This window comes from Canis lupus, chromosome 4 (genome assembly GCF_003254725.2).
Source record: "Canis lupus dingo isolate Sandy chromosome 4, ASM325472v2, whole genome shotgun sequence".
Taxonomy (NCBI): Eukaryota; Metazoa; Chordata; class Mammalia; order Carnivora; family Canidae; genus Canis; species Canis lupus.
In genome coordinates, this window is record NC_064246.1 from 76,304,671 (window position 1) to 76,329,656 (window position 24,986).

At 38.3% G+C, this 24,986-nt stretch overlaps 1 protein-coding gene and 1 long non-coding RNA gene across 9 annotated transcripts in view; one reads left to right on the forward strand and one right to left on the reverse strand.

Moving 5' to 3' along the window:
* Nucleotides 1-24,986, forward strand: part of DROSHA (drosha ribonuclease III) — a 121,277-nt gene that overhangs the window by 70,675 nt on the left and 25,616 nt on the right. For all 8 annotated transcript variants that reach the window (XR_004815002.2, XM_025436477.3, XM_025436479.3 and 5 more), the window contains 7 exons: nucleotides 3,322-3,429; nucleotides 3,951-4,089; nucleotides 4,429-4,489; nucleotides 13,996-14,055; nucleotides 15,405-15,504; nucleotides 19,570-19,672; nucleotides 21,585-21,655. Coding sequence is in view for 7 of the 8 variants with exons in the window: in XM_025436477.3 (XP_025292262.1) it covers nucleotides 3,322-3,429; nucleotides 3,951-4,089; nucleotides 4,429-4,489; nucleotides 13,996-14,055; nucleotides 15,405-15,504; nucleotides 19,570-19,672; nucleotides 21,585-21,655 (642 nt within the window). In the remaining variant the exon portion in view is untranslated. The remainder of the gene's footprint in view (nucleotides 1-3,321; nucleotides 3,430-3,950; nucleotides 4,090-4,428; nucleotides 4,490-13,995; nucleotides 14,056-15,404; nucleotides 15,505-19,569; nucleotides 19,673-21,584; nucleotides 21,656-24,986) is intronic.
* Nucleotides 1-24,986, reverse strand: part of LOC112652851 (uncharacterized) — an 84,771-nt gene that overhangs the window by 45,851 nt on the left and 13,934 nt on the right. The gene's annotated exons all lie outside the window — the stretch shown is intronic.

Consider the following 24,986-nt stretch of genomic DNA (forward strand, 5'->3'; position numbering starts at 1 on the left):
GGGCCTCTGCTTCTTGGGCATGATTATACAGTCCTCTTGTACTTACCCAGTTGGTTGGATTCTGCAGAGCCCTCTCCAGTTTTGGTCATATTTCTTATGAATATATGTTATTTTGGGGGTTCTTGCATTATTAGGAGGGTCAGAAGCCCTGCTATGCTCCCTGTCTTTTTGATCACTGATGCTGAGACCTCCTTGGGTCTTTGTCCTCAGCCTGTCTTGTTTAGGCATTTACGGAGGTACAATGTCTAATTCTAACTGTTCATATTGTTTATAGTTCTGTTTTGCTATTCTACTTGCTCAGTTTTAATGAGAGAATTTAAATAGCTTTAAAAACTACATAATGGGGGCACCTGAGTGGCTCAGTGGTTGAGCATCTGCCTTCTGCTCAGGTCATGATCCTGGGGTCTTAGGATCAAGTCGGGGTCTTAGGATCAAGTCCCGCATCAGGCTCCCCACAGGGAGCCTGCTTCTCCCTCTGCCTGTGTCTCTGCCTCTGTGTGTGTGTGTGTGTGTCTCATGAATAAATAAGTAAAATAAGTAAAATAAGTAAAATCTTAAAAAACAAAAAACTACATAACAGTCATTGCCAAACAATCTATAAATAAGCTTTTTTTAATGAAAACATTTGCCAGATCTGGGTTGGTGGGTTTCAGGGGAGATGCTCAGCGATTATATTTTAACATTGCAAAGATTGATAATTTAAAAAAACAGAGCTAGAAATTTTAACAGTCTTGCAGGTAACATTAAGACTTTGTTGTCTCGGTTATAGGATGGACTTGGGTCATATATATATACCTTTTAGTGGTATTCACAAGAAATACTTTCCAGGTATTCTTACCTGGAAAGAGAAACTGGTTCCATTTGGAGCAAGTTTAGAGGAAGTAGTGAAGGAACTCAAAGCTGTTTCACATGAGTGAAGGTTAAAGGAAATAAGACTTAGGGTAACCAAGAGAAGATGTGGAAATGTTGCTGTTACGTGTTATTTTGTTTGTTTCTGGGGGTACAGCTAGGTTAAAGGGAAAAATCTTCAGAAGAAACAAATTTGGGCTAAATGTTAATAATAAGTTTTTAATCATCAGAGTACTCTAAAAAAGGTGTTCTTTCCTTTTTAAAAAAATTCATTAAGTATAGTTGGCATACAGTGTTCTATCAGTTTAAGCTGCACAACATAGTGATTCAACAATTCTATATGTTATAAGTGCTCACCATAAGTGTAGTCACTATCTGTCATCATACATTATTACAACACTATTGACTATATTTCCAGTTCTGTACTTTTCATCGCTGTGACTTATGTATTTTATAACTGAAAGTTTGAACCTCTTAATCTCCTTCATCCATTTTGTCCATTCTCCAGCCCACGACTCTTCCCACTGGAAACCACCAGTTTGTTCTCTGTATCGTTTTGGTATACTTAAATTTCATTTATTTGTTTCTGTTTTTTGTTTTGTTTTTTAGATTCCACATGTAAGTGAGATCATATGGTATTTGTCTTTCTGTAATTGATTTATTTCACTTAGCATAATACCATGAAGAGCGTCATTTTCTTGACAGGTGATGATCCATCCCTCAGTGGAGATATTAAAAAAATATAGGATTCACCAGTTTGAGTTCATACTTTAGAAAGATAAGTGCATTGTGTAGTCTTCATGACCTTTCTGCCTTGAGAAAGGTAGAAATAGAAGCATCAACTCTGTTGAGCTTTCTGCAATTTAAATGCCTGGAAAGTGATACTATCCTTTGGCCACACATTTTATTTACGTATTATTGTATATTTTAATGCATCACTTATAAAAACAAAGTGGACAAAATGCCAGTAATTCAGATCACAATGACATCTCTGGTAAGCCCTTGAGGGCAAAGAATGTGCCTTTATCCTTTTTCTCTTCCATAACTGTAGTAAACCTTGGATGAGGAGGTGCTCAATCTGTATTTATTGACTTGAACTGGAAAGAAGGACTTCCTTTTGATTGGAGTTCCTACTTGGGAGCACTAATCTTTCCTTATTGAGTTAATACAGGAAACTGATTTCTGCAGTTTCAAGCAAATCCATTTTCATGTATTTTTAAACAATACCATTTGAAAACACTTCAAAGACTAAAATGATATAAAGCACATGTCAGTCATTCTGTGGGCTGTGCCCGGCCTCTAGGTTCTGATGAATAAGAATGACTCCTCCTTTCTCTTGAGTTCTAGGGAACTCTTTTTTATTTAAAAAAAAGAAAGAAAGAAAGAAAGAAAAGGCTATGCTTCTTATGAAATTATCTCCCAATAAGGAAGGAATCTTTAGTCGAATGAAAAGTGATTGAAACAAAAGTAAAAGTTCTATGTTCTCAGGTGATTTAACTGTATTGGTGGTTTTATAAAAATTGTCCTTGAAATATTAGATCATTAAGTATTAAACCTAGAATGGCTTTTTGAGATCATCTGGCTAGGAAGTTCTTTTTTTTTTTTTTTTTTTAATTTTTTTTAAAATTTATTTATGATAGGCACACAGTGAGAGAGAGAGAGGCAGAGACACAGGCAGAGGGAGAAGCAGGCTCCATGCACCGGGAGCCCGATATGGGATTCGATCCCGGGTCTCCAGGATCGTGCCCTGGGCCAAAGGCAGGCGCCAAACCGCTGTGCCACCCAGGGATCCCCTAGGAAGTTCTTACTTAGAGGATAGTGGTGGGCTTTTAGGGGTCTGTGAACCCATTAAAATTGCATACATTTTTGGTATGTTTGTGCACATAGGCATTTTTCTGGGGAAGAGTCATTTTCCTTAGTTCCCATAAGTGTCTTGACCCTGACAGAGTTTCGGAATTTGTGAGTTCTGGTCCATTCTCTTAGCATTAAAGATACACAAGGAGACACAGAAATTCTGCTGGCTTACTTGAGCTTACCCTACTGAGTACTGATGACGAAGGGCTTTTCCTACTTGAGTGAGTGCTAAGGCTTTGTACTAAACAGTATTTTGTATCCGCTCATTTAATCCTTTTAACCACTGCCTTCCCATCCCCAAAGTGGCTAGCTATCCTGATTATCTCCATTCTGTAGGTGAGGAAACAGAGTTCAAATAACTCCCCTGCCAAGTCCCACAATGAATGAGACACAGCAGGAAATCAGATGCAGGCATTGTGATTCCAGAGACTATACTCTTAGCAAATATAATGCACCACCCCTCAAGAGGGAATTTGCAAGGATGCCATGCGGCCAATAAACTGTTTCATGGCTTTGGCAGTTGAAATCTGGAATAGGAAAAATGGTTCTTGTTTGTTGTAAAATAAATGAAGCAGTAAGTTTTTTATAAAGTTAAACATATTGAAATTTTTTTCTTAGCATGCAATGATGTTACCTGTTTTGACCCATCATATCCGCTACCACCAATGCCTAATGCATCTAGACAAGTTGATAGGATATACTTTCCAAGATCGTTGTCTGTTACAGGTAAGAATTACTTTCCTGTACACTCGCATAATAGCAAAATAAAGTAATTCACCTTGCAGGTTACAAATGGAGCATTGAGATTCTCCATTCAGGGAGATGATGAGGATGTTTAGAAGAAACATTGCTGTCTTCATTACTCCATTCTGGTTGCCACTTCCAAACACTTTTTCTCACTTTTTTTTTTTTTGGGGGGGGACACTGTCCCTAAAGAAATAGATGAAAGCTAAAATTTGCCTGTCAAACCTGAATCTCTTCTTTCAGTCTTCCCTTCTGTCAGGCTCTTCTTTCCAGATGATGACTGTTCTAATTCTCCTTCAAAAATGTGATTTTGGGGTTTCCTTTTAGAAAGGGCTTGTACCAGAGCTCTAGAAATTTGACCCTGGAGAATATAAGATGGAAAGATCAGGGCTTAAAATTTCGACTGGATAGATAGATCTCTTTTCTCTTTTATTTGAGGTGATATAAAGATGGCACTTCTATGCTGAGTTTTTAAGACTAAATTTGTTTTGTTGAAATTTTAGCTGGCCATGACTCATCCGAGTCATCACTTAAATTTTGGAATGAATCCTGATCATGCCAGGAATTCTTTATCTAACTGTGGAATTCGGCAGCCCAAATATGGAGATAGAAAAGTTCATCACATGCACATGAGGAAAAAAGGTATGTTTGGATTCTACTCTTGTGTTTTGGCCTGTGTTCCCTATTATAAATTAAATCCCCATCAGGAATAGTTTCCTGGTGACTGTTGCATGCTCTCATTGTGTAGTGCTTTCTGACCCATACATAACAGCATTTACTTTGAGCATTATTAGAAGGATGAATGAGTTTTCTAGAAAAAGTTTTTGCTCCTATCAAGTGTTTTAATTAACTAAGTTGACTTGTAGACATGCAAATATCAAGCCTTTTGAAGTCAAATGGGGTAAGATAGATAATTTTCTTTCTTCAGATCATGGTCCTAGAATGCTTCTAATAGTATTCACTTGTTTATTTTTTAAATAGGAATTAACACCTTAATAAATATTATGTCACGCCTTGGCCAAGATGACCCAACTCCCTCAAGGTAAAGTAGCTTTTGTTAATAACAGCTTTATTGAGATATCTTTCACATACCATATAAGTCACCTGTTTAAAGTGTACAATTCAGGGACACCTGGGTGGCTCAGTGGTTGAGCCTCTGTCTTCGGCTTAGATCATGATCCTGGGGTCCTGGAATGAATCCTGTATTGGGCTCATTGCAGGGAGCCTGCTTCTCTCTCTGCCTAAGTCTCTGCCTCTCTCTCTATGACTCTCATGAATAAATAAATAAAGTCTTTAAAAAAGTAAAAATAAAGTATGCAATTCAGTGATTTTTAAAATGGTCACAAAATGGTGTGATCATGATCACTACTTAATTTTAGAATGTTTTCAGCATCCTGAAAAGAAACCCATACTCTCCATTTCCCCTGAGTCTGCCCAGGCCTCAGCAACCACTATTCTACTTTCAGTCTTTATGGATTTGCCTATTCTGAACATTTTGTATTAATGGTATCATACAATATGTGGTCCTTTGTGACCAGCTTTTTAAAATTATTGACTTATAATCATTTTTATATATTCCAGATACAATATGGTATCATAGAATATGTGGTCCTTTGTGACTTTTTAAAATTACTGATTTATAACAATTTTTATATATTCTATATACGAGTTTCTTATCAGATACAAATTTGCAAAAAATTTTTTTTCATTCTGTGGATTATTTCTTCATTCTTTTGAAACTATCCTTCAAAGCAGAAAAGTTTTGATGAAGTCCAGTTTATCTATTACATCTTGTTGTTGCTTGTGCCATTGGTGTCATGTCTAAGAAGTCATTGCCTAATGTAAAATCATAAGAGATTTACATCTTTTTAAAGAGTTCTATAGTGTTTTTTTCTCTTGCATTGAGAGATTTGGTCTCTTTTGAGTTAATTTTTGTTTATGGTGTGGTATAGGGGTCCAATTGCATTCTCTGGCTGTGGATATCCAGTTGTGACTGCATCATTTGTTGAAAAGTCTAGTCATTTTCCACTACATTATCTTGGCACCTTATTGAAAATTAATTAATGGTGTATATGAGGAGATTATATCTGTCAGTTCTTTTCCACTGATCTGTATGTATGTCTTTATGTAGTACCACTCTCTTGATTACTGCAGCTTTATAGTAAGTTTTGAAAATAAGAAATGCAAGATCTCCAGCTTATGTTTTTTTTCAAGATTATTTTGGCTATTTTGAATCCATTACATTTCCATGTGAAATTTTGGATTAGTTTGTCAGTTTTTGCAAAGAAGCCAGCTGGGATTTTGATAGGGATTATGTTCAATCTGCAAATCAGTTCGTGAATGATTGCCATTTTAATACTAAGTTTCTGATGAAACTTCTCATTTGTTAGCTCTAATAGTTTTATAATTTTTTAGTGGATTTCTTAGGATATTTTTTGTGTATGTGATCATATTACCTACAAATAGAGATAGTTTTACTTTTTCCTTTCCAGGCTGGATGCCTTTTATTTCATTCTCTTAACATAGTTGCCCCGGCTAGAGCTTCCAGTATAATACTGAATAGAAGAATAGATCTTTGTCATCTTCCTAAAATTTTTAGGGGAAAGCATTCTTTTGCATTGAGAATGATATTAGCTGTGTATTTTTCATAGATGTCCTTTATCAGGTTGAGGCAGTTCCCTTCTGTTCCTGGTTTGCTGAATATTTTTATTATGAAAATGTGTGGAATTTTGTTAAATGCTTTTCTGGGGGGCATCTATGGACATGATCATCTGCTTTTTACAGTTTATTCTACTCATATGGTATATTATGTTCATTGATTTTTGGATGTTGAACCAACTTTGCTTTTCTGGGATTCATCTCACTTGGTATGGCATATAATCCTTTTTATATGCTATGAACTGTTAGTATTGTGTTGGGATTTTTGTGTCTATATTCGTAAGAGTTTACTGGTCTGTAGTTTTCCTTTTCTGTGATGTTTTGTATGGTTTTACTATTAGGATAACACTGGCCTTCTATAATGGTTGGAGATACCCTCATATACTAACATTCTTATTTTTGTGTGGCCTTGAGCCACTAAGAATCTGGGAAGGAAGTGGACTGGGTCTGAACTCATTAACACCCATGGAAAACTGAAGGAAAGCAAAATGCCTAATGGCTGATGAAGCTCTGATGTCGCTCTCAGGAGGCTTATCTGTGTGTGAAACACAGCAGGTTATATTCTGGAAGCCAGTAGAGATCACTTGAGGGCAGATTTCTTTTTCAAACAAGCCATTGAGAAGTTGAATAGCCAGGCTTGTTGTCCCTCTTGGGTTCCAGGGGTTAGATTGATTAAAGGTGAGTAGAGCAGGGTTAGAAGTGACAGAGTTGACAGTTGCTATAGCTCATAACTGGCCTCCACAACCAAGAGAATGACCAGCCATAGCCAGCATAGCTTCCTTTTCTACCTTTTTTTTTTTCATCTGTCACTTTCTTTTTAAATTGGCTTGCCTTGAGTTGCTCTTTTGAAATTATCATAGGCCATACTATCTTCCTCTTCAATCAAGAGGTAAAAAGAAAGGCAGGATGAAACTTTAAAATTCCTGTTTGAAGATGATCATACGCCTTACTATGGTATTCTGTGAGAGTCTAAGATCAGAAAAGAACTGTCTAATTAAAAGAGCCCTTAATCACACCCTCAGGGATAGTGTGGCCATGATTTCATTTTACCCTGCTATATTGTAGAGTCTCCAGATGACCAGTTCTGTATTTTAATAAGTGGAACCCTGAGTTTCCTTCAGCCCTGTTAGCAAGGCTACACATGCCCTACACGTGTACTTTTCAGTGATGAAGGCATGAACTTAAATTATTTTTGTCTCATCTATCCCAGCCCTAGTTGTTGGTATATAATTGTCTTTTGATAGCGTTGTTCACATGTCCTGATTTAGGTTTCCTTTTGCTCTGTCAAAAAGAAATGGCTTTCTCACTGTGGCAGAAGGAATTGTATCTGAGAAGCTGTATTTTTGAATTCAGCATGTTGAAAATGATAGAGAATAAACAAATATCTCTTGTCCTTTGCTGCTTGTGGTGAGAGCCTCTTGCCACGTATGTACCTGATTTAAAATTGCTGATGACAGAGTTGAGCCCAAGTTTCTGTTTAGGAAGAGCCTCCTCGTTTTTCCGGTGGCTTTGGTTTGCTGCTGTCCGGCAGTCAGTCCCAGCTGTGTGCAGCTGTGGGAGCCGTACTTAGGAATCTTCATACAAATGTTATTCAACAGAATGTTTATCTAGTACCTTTTGAGTTCGAGGCAGTTTGTAGGTATTTTAGAGGAATTTAAAGCAAGTAAGACAAAACTCCCACTCACCAAGAGGTGTGACTACCTCAGGTGAGATGAGTGCTACAAACATAAATAACTTTTTGAAGGTCAAAAACAACACATGCATAGTCTGCTGTGGGGCTGAGGATAGCCCTGGTGGTTGTTTAGGGATTATAGGTCAGTTTTATGTTGTGCACTTCAATAATTGAGTTCACTTGAAATGATTTGCCCTCTCCCTTCTTTGTTTGCTATTACAAAATGGGATGCAGTTGTCCCTGCTCCTTGGAAGTGTTTGTAGATCTTTGAAGCAAACACTATCCAGTTGCAAGTGTCAGTGGTTGTATCTTTTCTCAAGCAGCTTGCTCAGAACTTCAGGCTTGAGGAAGGAAAGAGGGTGAGCTTCTCATGGTAGTGGGGATGTGGAGGAGCTAGGCAGGCAAGAGAGAGGGTTGAGGGGAGGGGCTCTTGATCGAATTCTTTTCCTGGTCCTTCTGGAAACCACTCTTCCCAGCCCTGCCCATCCTGCACTGCGGTTAGTGACCACATTTTGCCAGTTCTACTCTCACAATGCCTCTGCAAGTAAGTCATCTTGCTATTTCTGAAGACTCGATTCTAGTTGTTAGCTGTAACCTGCTTGAAAGCTTTCAGTGATGTCTCATCTACTGGATAAGTCTGAACGTCCCCATCTGAACCCAGCAACCGTGACCTGGCCCCAGGCTGCTTTCCTGGGCACATCTTTCTTTTCCCTGTGATGCTTACATGCCAGTAAGACTGAGGCACTCATTGTGCAATCAGGCATACTCTTTTCCTTCCTCCAACGCCAACAGGCATTGTACAGCTCTTCCCTGGAATGCCTTGGAACCCTGTTTTATGGCCTTATTTTCTTTACTATAAGCATTTTGAAGGTTTATTATCCTACTCTTGCTCTCTCTTTTTTTTTAAATTTCCTTTTATTTTATGCAGATAGTGCCATTTACAGAGCAGAAGCTCAGTAAATAAGTATTAAAGGAAAGAATGCCATTCATGATATTACTTTCATCTCAGGTTATTGTTTACCTTTCCCTAGAAATAGGGAAACTTGGATGTTAAGAAGGGTCATGGTCAGAGCCAACAGCAGAGGTTTAAATAGCAGGTTAGTATCTTACTTAATCTGATTTGGCACCAGCTAGGATTTGCAGAAAGGCATGAAGTCTTCAGATAAATAAATAAAAACCTGCCAGGGGCTCCTGGGTGGCTCAGTCATAAGCATCTGCCATTGGCTCAGGCCATGATCCCAGGATCCTGGGATGGAGCCCAAAGTCAGGCTCCCTGTTGAGCAGGGAGCCTGCTTCTCCCTCTCCTTCTGCTTGCAGCTCCACCTGCTTGTGCTCTCTGTTTTTCCCTCTCTGTCAAATAAATAAATAAAATCTTTTAAAAAAAATCTATCAAAACTATAAAATAATTAACTTTAGTGATATCATCTTGCAAGAATATACCACCCATAATTTTTTTAAATGTTACTATTTAATCACATAAATCTCAGTTTTATAATCATATTTAATTTATACCATTTGCAATGAATTGTTACCACAGAAGGGTCTCTGAAGGATTAGGCTTTTGGTCGCATTCAAGTAATCCATGTATTATCAGTAAGACCTTTGGGAAAGAGGGACTAGAAGACTGGTAATGGAAAAATGAGCTGCCTTGTTTCGTTTTGTTTTTTGATTGGTTGAGTCATTGATAGACATAATGTTTAAGAATCTATTGGAACAAAGAGAGAGAGACACATATGGACTATTATAAGTGTCTCTGTTTAAAGAAATGGTAGTCACAAAGTTTCTATCAGTTGTATATAAGTGTCTTCAATTCAAGACAATAAAACATGCTTGAGTATATGTGAATTCCACTAAGTAGATTTGCTGGCCTAAATATTTCAGGTTAAATTCCAGAGATGCTTAAACTGGGATCCCTAGCTCCAGTGGGTCTCAGATATAGTAGCTCTGTGACCTCTCCTCCCACTAAGTATACAGGTAGATGTAATGAATAGAAGGAGTTCCTGAATTGGGTGGAAGGTTCAGCTGATCTCCAGCACCCCTTCTAGCTTTACTTCACCTGTCACTGGTTGAGGCCTGGAATGCAAAGGTGAGAAAATGTCCATACCCTTTCTGTAGCAGTTACCCTTAGACTCGGCCCAAGATGGTTTTCCCTGGAGTCAAGGACACCTTACAGTAATTACTATCACAGGGAGACTGTTATGTTTTATAAAGTGCTTTGAATTACTCAGACCAAATGTGCTATATAAATGTTATAGTTAATCTAGATTTCATAATGCTTTTGTTGATTTAGTTCTCAAAAACAAATGGAGTGTTTATTGCTCAGTAAACATTTCCTCTTAGAGCTTGCTAGTATTTATAAAGAGGGTGATTAAAGAATGTAGAAACAATAGAAGAGGGAACAAAAGCTTTGCTGCTACACTCAGCAGTGACTAGCAACTCACTCTGTCCTTTTTTTCCAGATAAACCATTGGATTAGGAATTGTCCAGTGTAATAATAAACTAAAGTGGTATTTAATCCCCATTTTTGTTTGTGGCTCCTTGCCAGTGTTTAGTCACAGTGTAGATACAGAAAAACATATGCTGGATATGGGCAAATTATTTATTGGATGGCAGACTCACTATTGAGTAAACCTGTTTAGAAATGTGACCTTGTATTTTAACACACTGAATAATAGTCTAACTTTGTGGTTATTAAAATCCTAGCCATAATTCTTGTCTCCCTAAAAGTTTATAAAACAAATTAAAGTGAAACTTAGGCCAGTATGACTTCATTCAAATAGTATATGACTCAAAGCAGCTATTATTCTTTGACAAGATGTCTTATTTCTTAATAAAATCATAAGATAGTCCAAATATGGTTTGTCCCCATCCCAGGTGCAGTTTCTGGCTTTCCATGTCAAGTAGATTTTCTTGTATAGTACTTTGAACTATTGGGAATAAAATAAAGTCTCTGCCATAGAAAATACTAATTTCGTTTTACTGACTTTTGGAAAAGAACAGGGTAATACTAATTTCTTTCTTTTTAAAAACTCACCATTTCTTTTCTTTTTTCCCACCATTTCTCAGGACACCAGTTTATTAGGTTTCTCGAAATTAAGTTGGCAAGAAGTCTGAGGGATTAACATGTTACCATGTTAACTAGGGCCTCTGTTCCTTGATGCACTCGCCAAGAATGATGACAGACACTTTTGGAGTACTGGTGTATTTGACAAAAAGCAACATGCAGTATAGAATAGCTTCTAAAAGACATATTTTTTAAATATAGTGTTAGTCAAGGGCGTCTGGGTGGCTAGTAGATTATGAATTCTTCACCACAGCCATAAATGGTTCACTCTTTCTTTTCATTTTCCATTGCTGGCTATTAATTGCTTTCCAGAATGCCTTTTTCTATAAATAAAGGCCATATATTGAAATGAGCATTCAGAATCACATCTTTGTTGCTCAGATCTGTCTAGTTTTCTCCTATTATGTTTATTTCTCCTTTAAAATTCTAAAATGTGGAGGAATGTTAGGGTGGAAAAATTAACTTATGAGATATGTGAAATAATATGAAACTAAACTCAAATTACTAAGTAGATGATTTGGTAACCAAGGGTTATTTAATTTATAAATAAATATATTTTTTATTTTCCGCATATATTGAAACTATCGGGTGACTTTAGATATGGAAACTAAACTGGCACACATGAAGCAGAGAACAATAAAAGATAATACATAATTTTGAAATAAATTGAGTGATAAACATTTCAGTCATATGGGGACAGGGGTGTGGGCAGGCAGTGAGGGTGGGCCAGTGTTCCTGGAAGCTCTGGGAGTTAAGGCAGATCCCCAGCTGACTTTAAGAATGAACAGAATTTGGGAGAGGTAACAGAAGGGAGAAACAGGCATGTCTGCTAGAGTGCAGAGATTGGTCAACTCAGAGTTGTGAATTGCTGTTGAAAGTGGATGAGTTGGGTGACCGCAGTGGAACTAGATAAAGAATGGCCTTGAAAACCAGGCAGGTTTGGACTTGATAGCTATTAAATTTTTAGAGAAGATGAGGCTCAGTGTCAGAGATATTTAAAGAAGCGCCTGGAGTCAGACGAGATCCTGCTCAGGCCTAGGCCTGTCCCTTGCTTTCTTTGCTCAGGTCCCAAGGGCTCACTCGATGAGCTCTCCTTTCCCTGTCACTTTTGTCACATCCTTTCTGGTTTCCACCTGTTGCAGTCCCCCATAGTTCGTCCACTGCTGGCCCTAAAACAGACACTCAGGTTCTTCCCATGTGCAGCTTCAGACACATGTCACATCGCAACCTGCTCTAACCAGAATCAGGTGGGTCTTCCCCACTTCACACCACTGGCCCCCGGTGGCCTCCACAATGTCCTCAGCATTGCTGCATCAGGGCTGTCTTTGCATCTTACTCAAATCTATCTCTTTCTTCACACTTGCTCTTGTCTTTTATCTCCTTTTCTTCCCCTCACTCCAAGCCAATCCTCTTCCTTTGCTGGTTTCCTTTCTGCTTGACCTCAAGTGTGACCCTTCCCTGGGTTCAGTCCTGGAAGGAATTGGGAAGGCTCAGTCCTTTTCTCAGGGCTCAGCTGCGTTTTCTCCCTAGGTAGTATCATCCAGTTCCATTACCTGAAATCCTGTCTAAACATTGACCACTCCTGAAGATTTTTTACCAGCTTTGTTCTTACCTGTAAATATATTATATAAATAATGTATGCTGGATATATAAATATATATACTAGATTTTTCCATCTGGTTGTTGTATGGACATTTCAAAGCGAACAGGTCTAAAATGCAAGTCCTGCTTCTGCCCAGACCTTTTCCCCTTTGATGTCTTCTCCTTCCAGTAAATGGCACCACCTTTCATCCGGCTATGGAAGCCAAACTCCAGGCACTGACCTTCATTACTTCTTTTCTCCCCTCTTCCGCCATCACCTCCCCAGCCTGAGCCTTCATCATATCTCACCAAATAGCCACAGTACCCTCCTCAGTGCTTGTCATCATTCCATGCATTCTTTGCACAGCAACCAGGGTGGCCTTTTAAAAACCTAAATCAGATCATATCACATCTCTGCCCCACCAGAGATAGTGATCTATTTTAGCACTGAGGGAGGCTGGCTGTGCTGGACTTACTGAGAGGTGGAGAGAGGTTTTCTATGGACCACCCTCTCAAGTCATTTCAGCCTTCTACTTGGACCTGAGGACCTTAGCCTGTGAGATATGCCTTCATCATATGATGAAAGTATAAATAAAGTGTGAGGGCAGCCCGGGTGGCTCAGCGGTTTAGTGCCACCTTCAGCCCAGGGCCTGATCCTGGAGACCCAGGATCGTGTCCCACGTCGGGCTCCCTGCATGGAGCCTGCTTCTCCCTCTGCCTGTGTCTGCCCCTCTCTCTCTCTCTCTCTCTCTCTCTCTCTCTCTCTGTCTCTCATGAATGAATAAATAAAATCTTTTAAAAAGAAAGAAAGAAAGAAAGAAAGAAAGAAAGAAAGAAAGAAAGAAGAAAGAAAGAAAAGAAAGAAAGAAAGAAAGAAAGAAAAGTGTGATATGTACCTAGGAGGAAGTATTAATTTTGATGAGAGGAGTCGGGCAGGGATTCATAGAGAAGCAACATTTCATTAGACCTTTTGGCATGAATACGTTTGGCTCAGTGTCCAGGGAAGATGGTGGAAAGCTTCAGCACGGATGCCCTTTTCAGAGTACCACTCAGTCTTGGGGCAGGAGCCCAAAACATAGGTGGGAGAGGATAGCAGTGGATACTGGGACTTGAAAAAGTAGATTAACTTCTTTTGAAGGACTTCAGAAGCTAAGTTAGGTTTAGAGTTTGGGCATTGGGAAGCTGTTCTTAGAACGTTGTACCAAATGGATTTTTCACTGTTCAGTTCTAAGTCCTTAGGAATGTATTCTCCTTTCTCTCACCTACCTGATAGCAATGTGGAAAGATTCACGGTTGTTAGGGTGATATCTCCTTGCTTTAAATCTGATTTGGAGGGGAGAGAAGCCCCCAGTTTGGAAGGCCTGAACCACATAGCAGGATACAATGCCCCCTCCCTTACCCAGGAGGTGCCTCATATTCCGGCTAAAATGGTGGTCAGTGCTTTTCATTATGAGAAATATGGTAGGATGTTTCAATTATAAAAGGAGCTAACTCTCATGTGTCTTTTCTTTGAGAAGAGAAGGTAGGATGTAAATATTTCCTATTTTAAGTGATCTTTTTAATTCTTCTACAGGATTAATCACAATGAAAGGTTGGAGTTCCTAGGTGATGCTGTTGTTGAATTTCTGACAAGGTAAGGAGGTTTTTCTACTGTCCCCCAAGAATTGCATTTTATAGGTAACATGTTTATATTACCTTCTTTATAATTAGCTAAATAAGGCATTGAAACACCATGTATTTTATCCCTTCTGTAGAGCTTGAAAGACACACGTCTTGGCTCTTGCCCTGATAACTTGTACTCACTGACACTGTAATGCACAAGATTACAAGATGAAAGGCTAGTGTCTTTGTCCTGTCAAGTTTATGTTCAAGTTGCCACAGCCACAAGAGATCAGCTTGTCTTGGTCTAGATGCTTCAGAGCTTATATTCAATTTGTAGAGAAAGGGGTGATATTTTAAAATGTCATTTCATTTTCTAGGATTTGTCTTTGATTTATTTCTCCCTCTTTCCTATCTCAAGGGAAGTAAAACTTACAAGTAATTTTAATTACGAGATTTTGGTGTGTATGTATGTGTGCCTGTGTGTGTGTGTGTACATTTACACGTGTTTTCTCCCCAGAAGTATTTTTGTGTTCTTAATTTGGTGGTAGGGGTAGGAAAGTGCATTTTCTGTTTGTTTCCATACCCACAGTTTCTCTTTTAAAGGCAGACAATACATGCTTCTCTGGGAACTGCCTTGAGCTATTTGTATTGTCTCTGGGTCATTTCTTTTCCCCAGAGGGACAAAATGAAGCAGAGAGGTAGCTCTCCAAGCCTGCCCTCACTGGACACAATAGGACTAAATAAGCTTAGCTGCCCTGATCAACAGTGGATCCTAAAAACTGGTGTGAGATTTAGAGAAGGCAGTTGCTGCTGTGGTCCAAATTGGCTTTGCATGTGGCCTTCTTCCAAATCCCCACACTTTTCCTCATCAGCCAGTTCAGTTCACTTATCCTTAGGGCACAACCAGCCACACGTGCTACTCAGTTCTGTTTCTATGCCTGCCCCTGTCTCTCCTCTAAAGGACATGCCACCACTGCTGCCTGGCCCAGGCTTCTTTTCCGAGGCCACTCGTAACACAGCCCAGGCAAAGGTATTTGTTTCCAGGCCCGGTTTCTGAGTGCCACGTAGCTTTGCTCCTAGCAGTACGTGACCAACTGCTCAGGTCTTTGTTGCCAATAGATTTGTCACAGAAGTCTTCTACCAGAAGTAAATGTGAAAATAGAAGTGAATGGTGCTGTTCGGGTTTTAGCATATTCAGATATACTGTGCTTACTATTTAACTTTTAAAGACTTTTAATCAAATCCTTCAGTTTAGTTCAATTCAGCTGGTATCTGTTGTGCAGATACTGTGTCCAGGTTTATTTTTATGATGAGGAGATACAGGCAGAATGTTGTGAGGATGCATATTTATTTATATGCCTTTTTTTTTTTTTTTTGCAGTGTCCATTTGTACTATTTGTTTCCTAGTCTAGAAGAAGGAGGATTAGCAACTTACCGGACTGCCATTGTTCAGAATCAACACCTTGCCATGTTAGCAAAGGTATGTCAAATGTCTGACGCATTTGTAGTAAAGTCTGACATTTTCTTCAGTCCACGCATAATTTTGCATTTGAATAAGTAACTCTTTAGGGTGTATTAGGAGTTTAATATTTTATAGACTGGGAAGGATTTTTTTGTTTGGGTTTTAAATATTCAACCGTATTAGTTCTGTTACCTTTGTGAGTTCACCAGCAGCTAATGAACTCCATGGTGAAGTAACTTGATAACAGAAGAGGAAAAATTTGACAGATGTGTGTGAACAGAGTTAAACATTTGGGGAAAAGAACAAGAACAGAGCCAAAGAAATGAAATATTTTGTATTTTCCCTTTGTGTAATATTTCTGTATTACACTTGTCTTTAATTTACATTAATAAGCAGCATTATAGCTTTGAATAGACTATGTCTGCCCATTCATACCCACAAGAGATACTTTATAGATCTTTGAGAATCCCCAAACATCACAAATTCCAGTAATTAAGATTTAGGGTTGAGGCTGTCTAGCTTACCACACTAACTTCATTTTTTGACTAAGAGAACCTTTTCTCAATTTAGATTGCTGGTAGACATTTTACTTATTGACATTATCTTATTTGGTATTCCTATCTCTGTGTGGTATCTTAGTATAGTAAGTTACAGCACACAGAACACAGTTTGGATTGGCCATCAGATTTCCAGTCCACGCCCTTCTTGCAAACGGGGGGCGGGGGCATAGACAAATTGTCTCTTCTCCAAGTCTCTGCTTTCCTATCTGCAAAATGGAGATGGCATCAGCACCTGCCACACAGGGTGGTTGTGAGAATCAAATGAGATTATTATTTGAGTTTTAATAATTCAGGTTATAAAGTGCTTGGCACAGTCCTTGCTTGTAGTAATCACACAAATAGGTAAATAAATTAGTAGGAGTTGGTTGTTTTTATTGCTGCTACTACCACTATTCTCATTATAAATTATTACATTTTATAGACCTGTGGGTTTACTCAATAATAGGGGAAACTGGCTCTTAAATTCCCCAACACCAGTGATTTACTGGAAAAGCTTTCTTGAGTTTTCCTTGATTTTTCATGTAGGTATTTTTTGTTTCTTTCCCCTTCATTTTGTTATAAATGTGTGAATTTGATAGAAAAGACTAGATAAAACCTAGTTGTTAATTTGATCTTGCTAAGGCATTAAATAAGTATAGTCAAAATGGTTAATTTGGGATCCCTGGGTGGCGCAGCGGTTTAGCGCCTGCCTTTGGCCCAGGGCGCGATTCTGGAGACCCGGGATCGAATCCCATGTCGGGCTCCCGGTGCATGGAGCCTGCTTCTCTCTCTGCCTGTGTCTCTGCCTCTCTCTCTCACTGTGTGCCTATCATAAATAAATAATAAAAAAAATTTCTTTAAAAAAAAAAAAAAAACAAAAACAAAATGGTTAATTTTAGACTCTGGTTTTTATGTTAGCAAGAGTGCATTATTTTATTTATGTAACATCATCATCATAGAAATGGCATTTGAAAATATAAATAATGATGTGTTAGCAAAGAGCTATAGGCAACAGGATGGCTCAGTTGGTTTTAGCAGCTTTACCATGAATGAAATTCCACAACTTTACCTAAAACTGCTTCAGTGTTTAGTTGATTTGATTGTCAAAATGTTTCTTGATAGGGCACATAAATGTCCATTAGAAATACTTGTGAATAAGTAGTTTTCAACCCACTCCCAATTTTTTTTTGAAGATTTTATTTATTCATTCCTGAGACACAAGAGGCAGGGACATAGGCAGAGGGAGAAGCAGGGTCCCTGCAGGGAACCCAATGTGGAACTCGATCCAGGACTCTGGGATCAGGCCCTAAGCTAAAGGCAGATGCTCAACCACTGGCCCACCCAGGCCTCCCCCACTCCCAATTTTTTTTTCAGCTTAAGATATAATGGAATTGTATAATTATTTTTCAAACAGTTGTAGGGAAGATACTTACAAAGTGTTAAAAATTGCCATAATAGGAAAACAGAAACTGTTATGTGCCACATTAGGCGATACACAGAGCCCTCAGTAATTTTGGCCAGTTTCGGCCTTCAGCTTTCTATATGATCTTCTTCCACCCCAAGTACTGACATTCCCTACCATTCAACACCCATCTACTCTGGTAGAAGGCACTGGTGTCCTTGCCCTTGTTCTAGACTAGTGACTCTTAACAACCACTTGGTGACTTGGGTGGGGGAGAGGACTTGACAGAGGATTGCTGAGAATTTTTGAGAATCTAATGAAAGCTCCAGGTCACCTATCCAGACAGTGAACACTTCAACACATGTACCAGCTGAACACTACTCTCCTTTTTAAAAGTCCTACTAATGCCTACATGAAAAAGTAAAGATGTAGAACAGGAATTAGGAAAAGTTGGAAAATTCATAGCTTTCCAGAATAGTTGTTTGTAATTTAAAATATGGCTTGCAGTGTATTCTCAAACAGGGCTCCAGAGATTAGCAAACAATTGGATTTTCCCAGTGAAGTTGTGAAACAGATGAAATTTACATATTCTAGCGTAAGCTCTTGCACTTAGGGATCAATTTTTTAAAAGAGGTGTTTTCTGCTGTTGCATTTGTGGTAGTCAAAACTCATTTGAATATATTTTATACTCATGAATCCCTAGCAATACAGAATACTGATAGCATATACCTCTTGTTTTTATGGTCTCTTTTTCCAGTATAAATGGATACATACTGAGACACACAGTATCTTATCTGAGGACTGATGAGACTCATTGTCCTAGGTTGTTCATTGACTTGTAATTTGTTCCATATTACGTAGCATGTTCCAGCTTAGTACGAATTTATTGAATTGAATTATAGGGTAATGGAAACAGATTTATTGCATGCTTATGCAATGTTTGTATTTTTTGCCTTTTATGGAAGGAATTATGATTTCCACTTATTCCGTCTCAGTTTTAGTTAAAAAAAAAAATCATACCGTGTCTAGTTCTAAAAGGACTTGAATTGATTTGTATATTATAATACAGTAGGATAAGAAATAAGTAGGTACTGAACCTAGACTAAAGAAAAGATATGGTTAAGACAGGAGAGTGAAGCCAGGAGTAAAGTTACTATTCACAGATATATTCATAAGTCCTCTACTATTTCAAGATCTTGGCCACAAATTTGGTTCTAAACTTTTCCGAGGCCAAAGAAGAAAAGGAAGCATAATTCATTACAAACAATATTCCTAGAGCCCTAAGTTAAAGCCAACCCCATTGCTCAGAAGATCTCACTGAGCCTTCAGAAAGAGAAGTCATAGGGGTGGCCCCAGTGGCGCAGCGGTTTGGCGCCGCCTGCAGCCCGGGGTGTGATCCTGGAGATCTGGGATCGAGTCCCACATCGGGCTCCTTGCATGGAGTCTGCTTCTCCCTCTGCCTGTGTCTCTCTCCCTCTGCCTCTCTCTCTCTGCCTTCTCCCTCTGCCTCTCTCTCCCTCTCTCTCTGTGTCTCTCATGAATAAATAAATGAAATCTTTAAAAAAAAATATAAGTCATAGAAACCTTATAAAGGACACAGATAAAAAAATAAAGGGCCACAAAAATCCTTACCAAATTAAAAGAAAAAAGATTTAGAAATGTAAGGCATTTTGAAGTCTTCTGAGGGTCCCCATTTATTCTACCATATAAAAATCCGTTTTATATATATAGTACAGACATCAATGCTGTGTAACTCAGGAGTCTAAAGAGGTCAACTTTGGGTTGGGTTTGTGTCTCTCTAGTCATGTTGGGTAAACCCAAAGGCCCATTTTCTTATAGCATAGTCTTTTTCCAGCTTGGACTAGTGCTTAGTCTGAACCTGGATTTAGACTCAGATCTGATCAGTTCTCAACCATCAAGAGTTGAAACATCAAAGTTCATCGAAGCCTACTTGGGGAAAGGTTGAAGTTAGTCAAATATGAACCATATGTAAGGGCTCCTGATGAATGGTAAGCTAAACTCTTAATAAACTGACACAAGGCCAATTAATTTGCAACCATTACTCCTTATCCCCAGGAGATGTTGAATTGTTACAGGTATGACTTTGCCAAATTCTTACTTAGTCCATTTTGAATTTTGTAGAAACTTGAACTGGATCGATTTATGCTTTATGCTCATGGACCTGACCTTTGTAGAGAATCAGACCTTCGACATGCAATGGCTAATTGTTTTGAAGCATTAATAGGTAATTCCTCTTTTTATAATCTGTTTCTTGCACGTTTAAAATATTGGGAGAGCATATAAAATTCAGTGTGGAGACTTGGGACAAAATTACTTGTTTCCAAAGCATGTGAAGTCCCTAGTATAACACTAACTTTGTTGTATTGTGGTTAGTGTAGCTCTTGCAGAGCCTGCAGTCAATGCTTTCTTTTCTTGCATTCCTAATGCCTGAATTGGTGTCTGATGTCATGTGCGTGCATAGTTAGTATATACTGAATTGAACTGAAGTGAGTTAATCTGTAGGTTTCTTTCCAGATTCAATTCAGGATCACATGCATAAACAAACAGTACATAGGTTGGTGATGAGGCCCCAGTATTGTTTTTGATCACAATTTAATCTGTTTACAGGATTTTCTGATTTAAGCATCTTGAAAACACTGCGTTTTTTAAATCCCAGGTCTTGAGTCTTTATGACTACAACTTATTCACTTGAAGCAAGACTGATGCAGGCACTTTACTTCCTCAGTTTCTTTTTTACTGTAACCAGAATATAGTTAGCTGTTGGTACAAGAAAGTTATGAAGAGTTAATTAGCTGGTGATTGCAAGTATGCTTTACAATGAAATGTTACAGTAGATTGACAATTCCTTGATTTTTTTTTTCAAGTAAATGATTGAGTACATTTTATTTTTCAAAGGCCTTTGTACTTGCTTATCAAATTTTCCTTCTTCCTTTGAAAATGAATATAAAAGCATCCCATTATAGTTTTGTGCTGATGATGGTAACAAGAGAATGTTTAATAATTATTATCCACAGTCTTTTCACATCTATGTCTATTTTGCACAAATATGTCTATTTTCAGAGAATTTGTCACATGGAATTACTGTGCTCTGTACACATAATAATTTTGACAGTGTTATAGTTGGCTCCCGAGCCAGGCAGACATGATTCAGTACCTTTTTGCTTTATTTATTAGTACTGTGTCTTCACCAAATTATTGAGTCTCTTTGAGCCTCAGTTTCCCCATTGATGACATGGAGATAGTGTCGCTTATCTCACAGAATTGTTGTAAAAAATCTTAATACCCAATCCTGGCAGCATCTAACTCCCAAGTTCCATTTCCTCAAACCCTTCTCCAAATAACCTACAGGCCCAAATCCTATAAATCTTCTGTAGTATTCTCTTACTGAGGTGCTGGTGAAGGTAAAGATAAGAATGTGAAAATGCTTTGTGCTGTGCCTAGGGCAGGCATGGCCCCCAAACCATGGCTTCTACTACTATCGTTATCATTATTATTAGTGTTATTATAACTACAACTATTGATAAATAACGTATTCATCAAAGACCCTGGTGACTAAGTGTCTTAATATTTTACACTAAAATGCCTTTCTGAAGACAGATATAAAAATATGATTTCAAAAATACATGACTACCTTACTCTAGAGTTATTTGATACCCAATTAAAATGTTATTTGATTGGATACCCAATTTAAATGTTAAATAGTTATTTGCAAAAAGCCTTCATTGATTTGAACTCATGTTTTATCAGGTTTTTTATGGTCTGAAACATAAACTATACATAGAAAGCAAAATAAAATAAAACCTAACATGCTCATAAAGCCAGTGTTTGTGCCTAGTTCCCTTAGTAAGTTCATACTCATACCCCATATGGTAGTTCATATTAGGAGGCCTCTTTTTACTTTAAATATTGGGTTTTGATTTTAGTAAACTGAATCTCATATTTCAGTCTAATTTGTAATACAAATCCTAGCTAAAAGAGGGGAAATGCTACCTTTAGAACAATTGCTTCTGGTCTTGTCGATTTTTTTTTTTCTGTGAGTGGGTTTTGGCTTGCCTTTTTTGCTTTTTATAGAGATATGTAATTTTCTCTGAATATTAATACAGTCTTCCTTTTGGCTTTCTCTTCCTTTTATCTAGGAGCTGTTTACTTGGAGGGAAGCCTGGAGGAAGCCAAACAGTTATTTGGACGCTTACTCTTTAATGATCCGGTATTTATCTTGAATCATTTGCTTTTTCTCAGTTATATTTCATTACAGAAGATTTTATATTAATTAGTGACAGTGTTTAAAGAGTGTGCAGGAGAAACAAAGTGCCCGAATCTGCCATAGATGGTAGACTTCAAGTACGTCAGAATAGCTTACTTAACTCTGTTGCAAATGGGAAAGTACTGTGGACACTTACATGAGAGGCTTGTCTTCTACCTGAAACCCTGTCTCTCTTCATGGCCACTTACAAATTCAGTATGAATACTTTGCTTTAATTTGAAGTATCTTGAAGTTAATTATGATTTTCTGTTTTATAATCATTGGGTACCTACCCCAAGCAGGCTAATATTGCCTTTTGGCTTTTCTGTTTATGATTTATCTTTATATAAATTATGTAGACTAGATAAATGTATATTTATTTTAGAAAGTCAGTTCATAGGGAGTTTCTGATAGGGCCATGAATAAAGAGTATGGAAGTCCTTTTTTTTTTCTCTTAAGCAAATTATAGTTTAAGAACAAATGATAGATTCTAAAATAGTTTCTGTTGTTACTAAAGTATTAAGCTATTAATATTGCTAGAGCTACCTTTTTAGTCCTGCGTGTACTAGAGCATACTAGATGCTTTTTGTACCAAAACAAGTCAATTTAACATTTAAAGGGAGAGGCAACTCTGTATTCCAAATTGAAATGTCATTATAATTGAGTGAAATAGCCCTCGTGGAGCAATAAAGAACATAGGAAGCCAGTGTTTTAAACCTTTCTGAAACCTTCAGCTTAAGTTGCTGTCAAATGTTATTACTGTATTACTTAAGATAGTTTAAAAAAAAGAATCAATAGTTTTGAAAAATGTGACCTGGATGATGTTCATATCTGAGGATTTGATTTTTTATATTTATTTTTATAGAGATATGTGATGATTTTATGTGTGTGAGTTTTCTCCTGATGGGAAAGTTATCTACAGATGTTCCATGTCCCCATTTTGTCCTACACACATAAATGAGTGTGCATCTTGATTTATATCTGTAGCAGATGGCATGTATTTTAAGTCTTTTTCTCGAATCTTAAAATATCTTTGTTCTGGCCTTTATCTTTTGTTGGCAATTTCAGCAACCTCTTTACTTTTTTCCTCCCTCCAATCTTGCCTTAAACTGGTCCTCCTGCCCCCTTCTCCCATATTACCTGCATCCCCACCCCCAATCCATTCTGTATTCTTCCTTTCCTAAATTATATGCAGTTATGCACTGTGTTCTTAATTGCATCAATTTTTGTTTAGATTCTTTTCTCTCTTTAAATTCCTTTTGTCCCCCTTGTCTCCTTAAGCAAGCTTATCTTATATTTCCAGTAGCTAGTGCAGTGCTGGCAAGTGCAGCATTTAATAAATATTTGTTAAAGGAATGAAATGAATAAGTGACTAAATGAAAAAGCAGAGTCTGAACATGATCTTACGAACAGGATGGCTGAGATTCAGAATTTGTTTGTGTGTCTTTTATGAAACTGAGCAGTGCTTAGTAATAATATATGGTTGTTCCATTTCAGAATTTTTTTTTAAGGATTTTATTTATTTATGCACGAGAGACAGAGAGAGAGAGAGGCAGAGACACAGGCAGAGGGAGAAGCAGACTCCATGCAGGGAGCCTGACATGGGACTCAATCCTGGGTCTCCAGGATCCCACCCAGGGCTGAAGGCGGCGCTAAACCGCTGAGCCACCGGGGCTGCCCCATTTCAGCATTTTCAAGTGCACACACTAGGACATTCTAACGCATTTGACATCTCCCTACCAGTTTATGTCTGTTAGGTGTGGCGTGTGGGACACACTGGTGAACCATTGAACTTTCTTTTGAGTAATGTTATCATGGAAGTCTAATCAGCCACAGGCAGCCAGACACAAACCTGTAGGCCCAGAAAGTCAGATTGATTGAATCCATGTAGCAGGGGAGGTGTGAGTCCTTTCTTAGGCCTGGGCTGGTGCTGGCAGAGTCTAAGGAGGGGCCGGGGAAGCAAGGATCAGTTCTTGGTTGCCTGCCTTTTCTGAGGCTGGATTACAAGAAGCCAGGGATTAATTTGGGATTGGGTGATTCAGGAGCCAAAAGCAGGTTAGCAAAAGTGTCCCCAGTAATTTTATTTAGAGGATAAGACATAGCAAAGCAGGTCAGAGGGCAACACTGGCAGGAAAGCAGTAGTCCCTCAAAGAGGGTGTCTGTTCCGACATTTTACAGATGCTGTAAGATGGTGAGGGAAACATAGTTTCCTGCTAACTTGCAGCAGGCTTTATCTGTTGTCGTCCCTCCAGCCTGTTAACAGCAGGGCTGTTTTTCCCTTCTTAGCCTGGTCTGCTGTTCATTTACTCTTTCAGCCCAGACTGCTTTCCCTGGGTCCGTGTTTTCATCTTTGTGTGACCCTTCGTGGTTTCCCAAGACCCTCAGATCAGTTGTTGCAATTTGATCATCCCAATGGGCCTCTTGGAATGATAGGGAGAGATTCCTATATGATCTTTCATTTTCTCCCACTGTCTCCCCACCCTGTTGTGGCCTTTACATATCTGTCCCGGTAGCTCCGACCCTGGCCTTTCTCTGGAGCTCCAGAAAATGGAGTGTCTTTTCAAATTGCCCCTGGGCAGCTTCACGCGGGTATTCCACAGACACCTCATTTCAACATTTTTAGCATTTGAACTCATCACTTTAACATCAAAACATACTTCACCTCCCTTACTTTTATCATCTAAACCCAAAACCTTAGGATTTTCTTTTGTCCTGAGGCTTTTTTCTTCCCCTTTCCATTCAGTTGGCAACTCCTATCAGTTCTGTCCCTAGTATCCCTTGAATCAGTTCACTGTTGGCCGTCCAATTGCTTGAGTGTTTGCCCTTCTCATCTCTCACATGAAATGTTGAACTGGTTGTGATACCCCACTACTCTAGTTCCTCGTTCGTACTACATTTAGTGTTGTCTTCTTTTTAATGCATGAGTTTGATTCTGGTCTTTCCTGCTTAAGGTCTTTGATTTTTTTTACTATCTGCCAAAATCTGTATTATACAACGGAGCATTTAATAGTTTTCATAATCTGACTCTCATCTATTTTTTGTCTCCCAGCTTCTTACTCCCCCTTTGTGCCATTCTAGGAATTCCTTTTTTTAATTAAAAATTTTTTAAGGCGTGATTTTTGTTAGAGCAGCTTTAGATTTAACAGCCAGACTGAGAGTAAAAATTTCCCATATACCCCTTGCTCCTACACATTCATAGCCCCTCCCATTTTACCAACATCACCCATCAGGGTGGTACATTTATTACAATTGATGAACCTACATTGGAAGATCATGACCAAAGTCTGGTTTACCT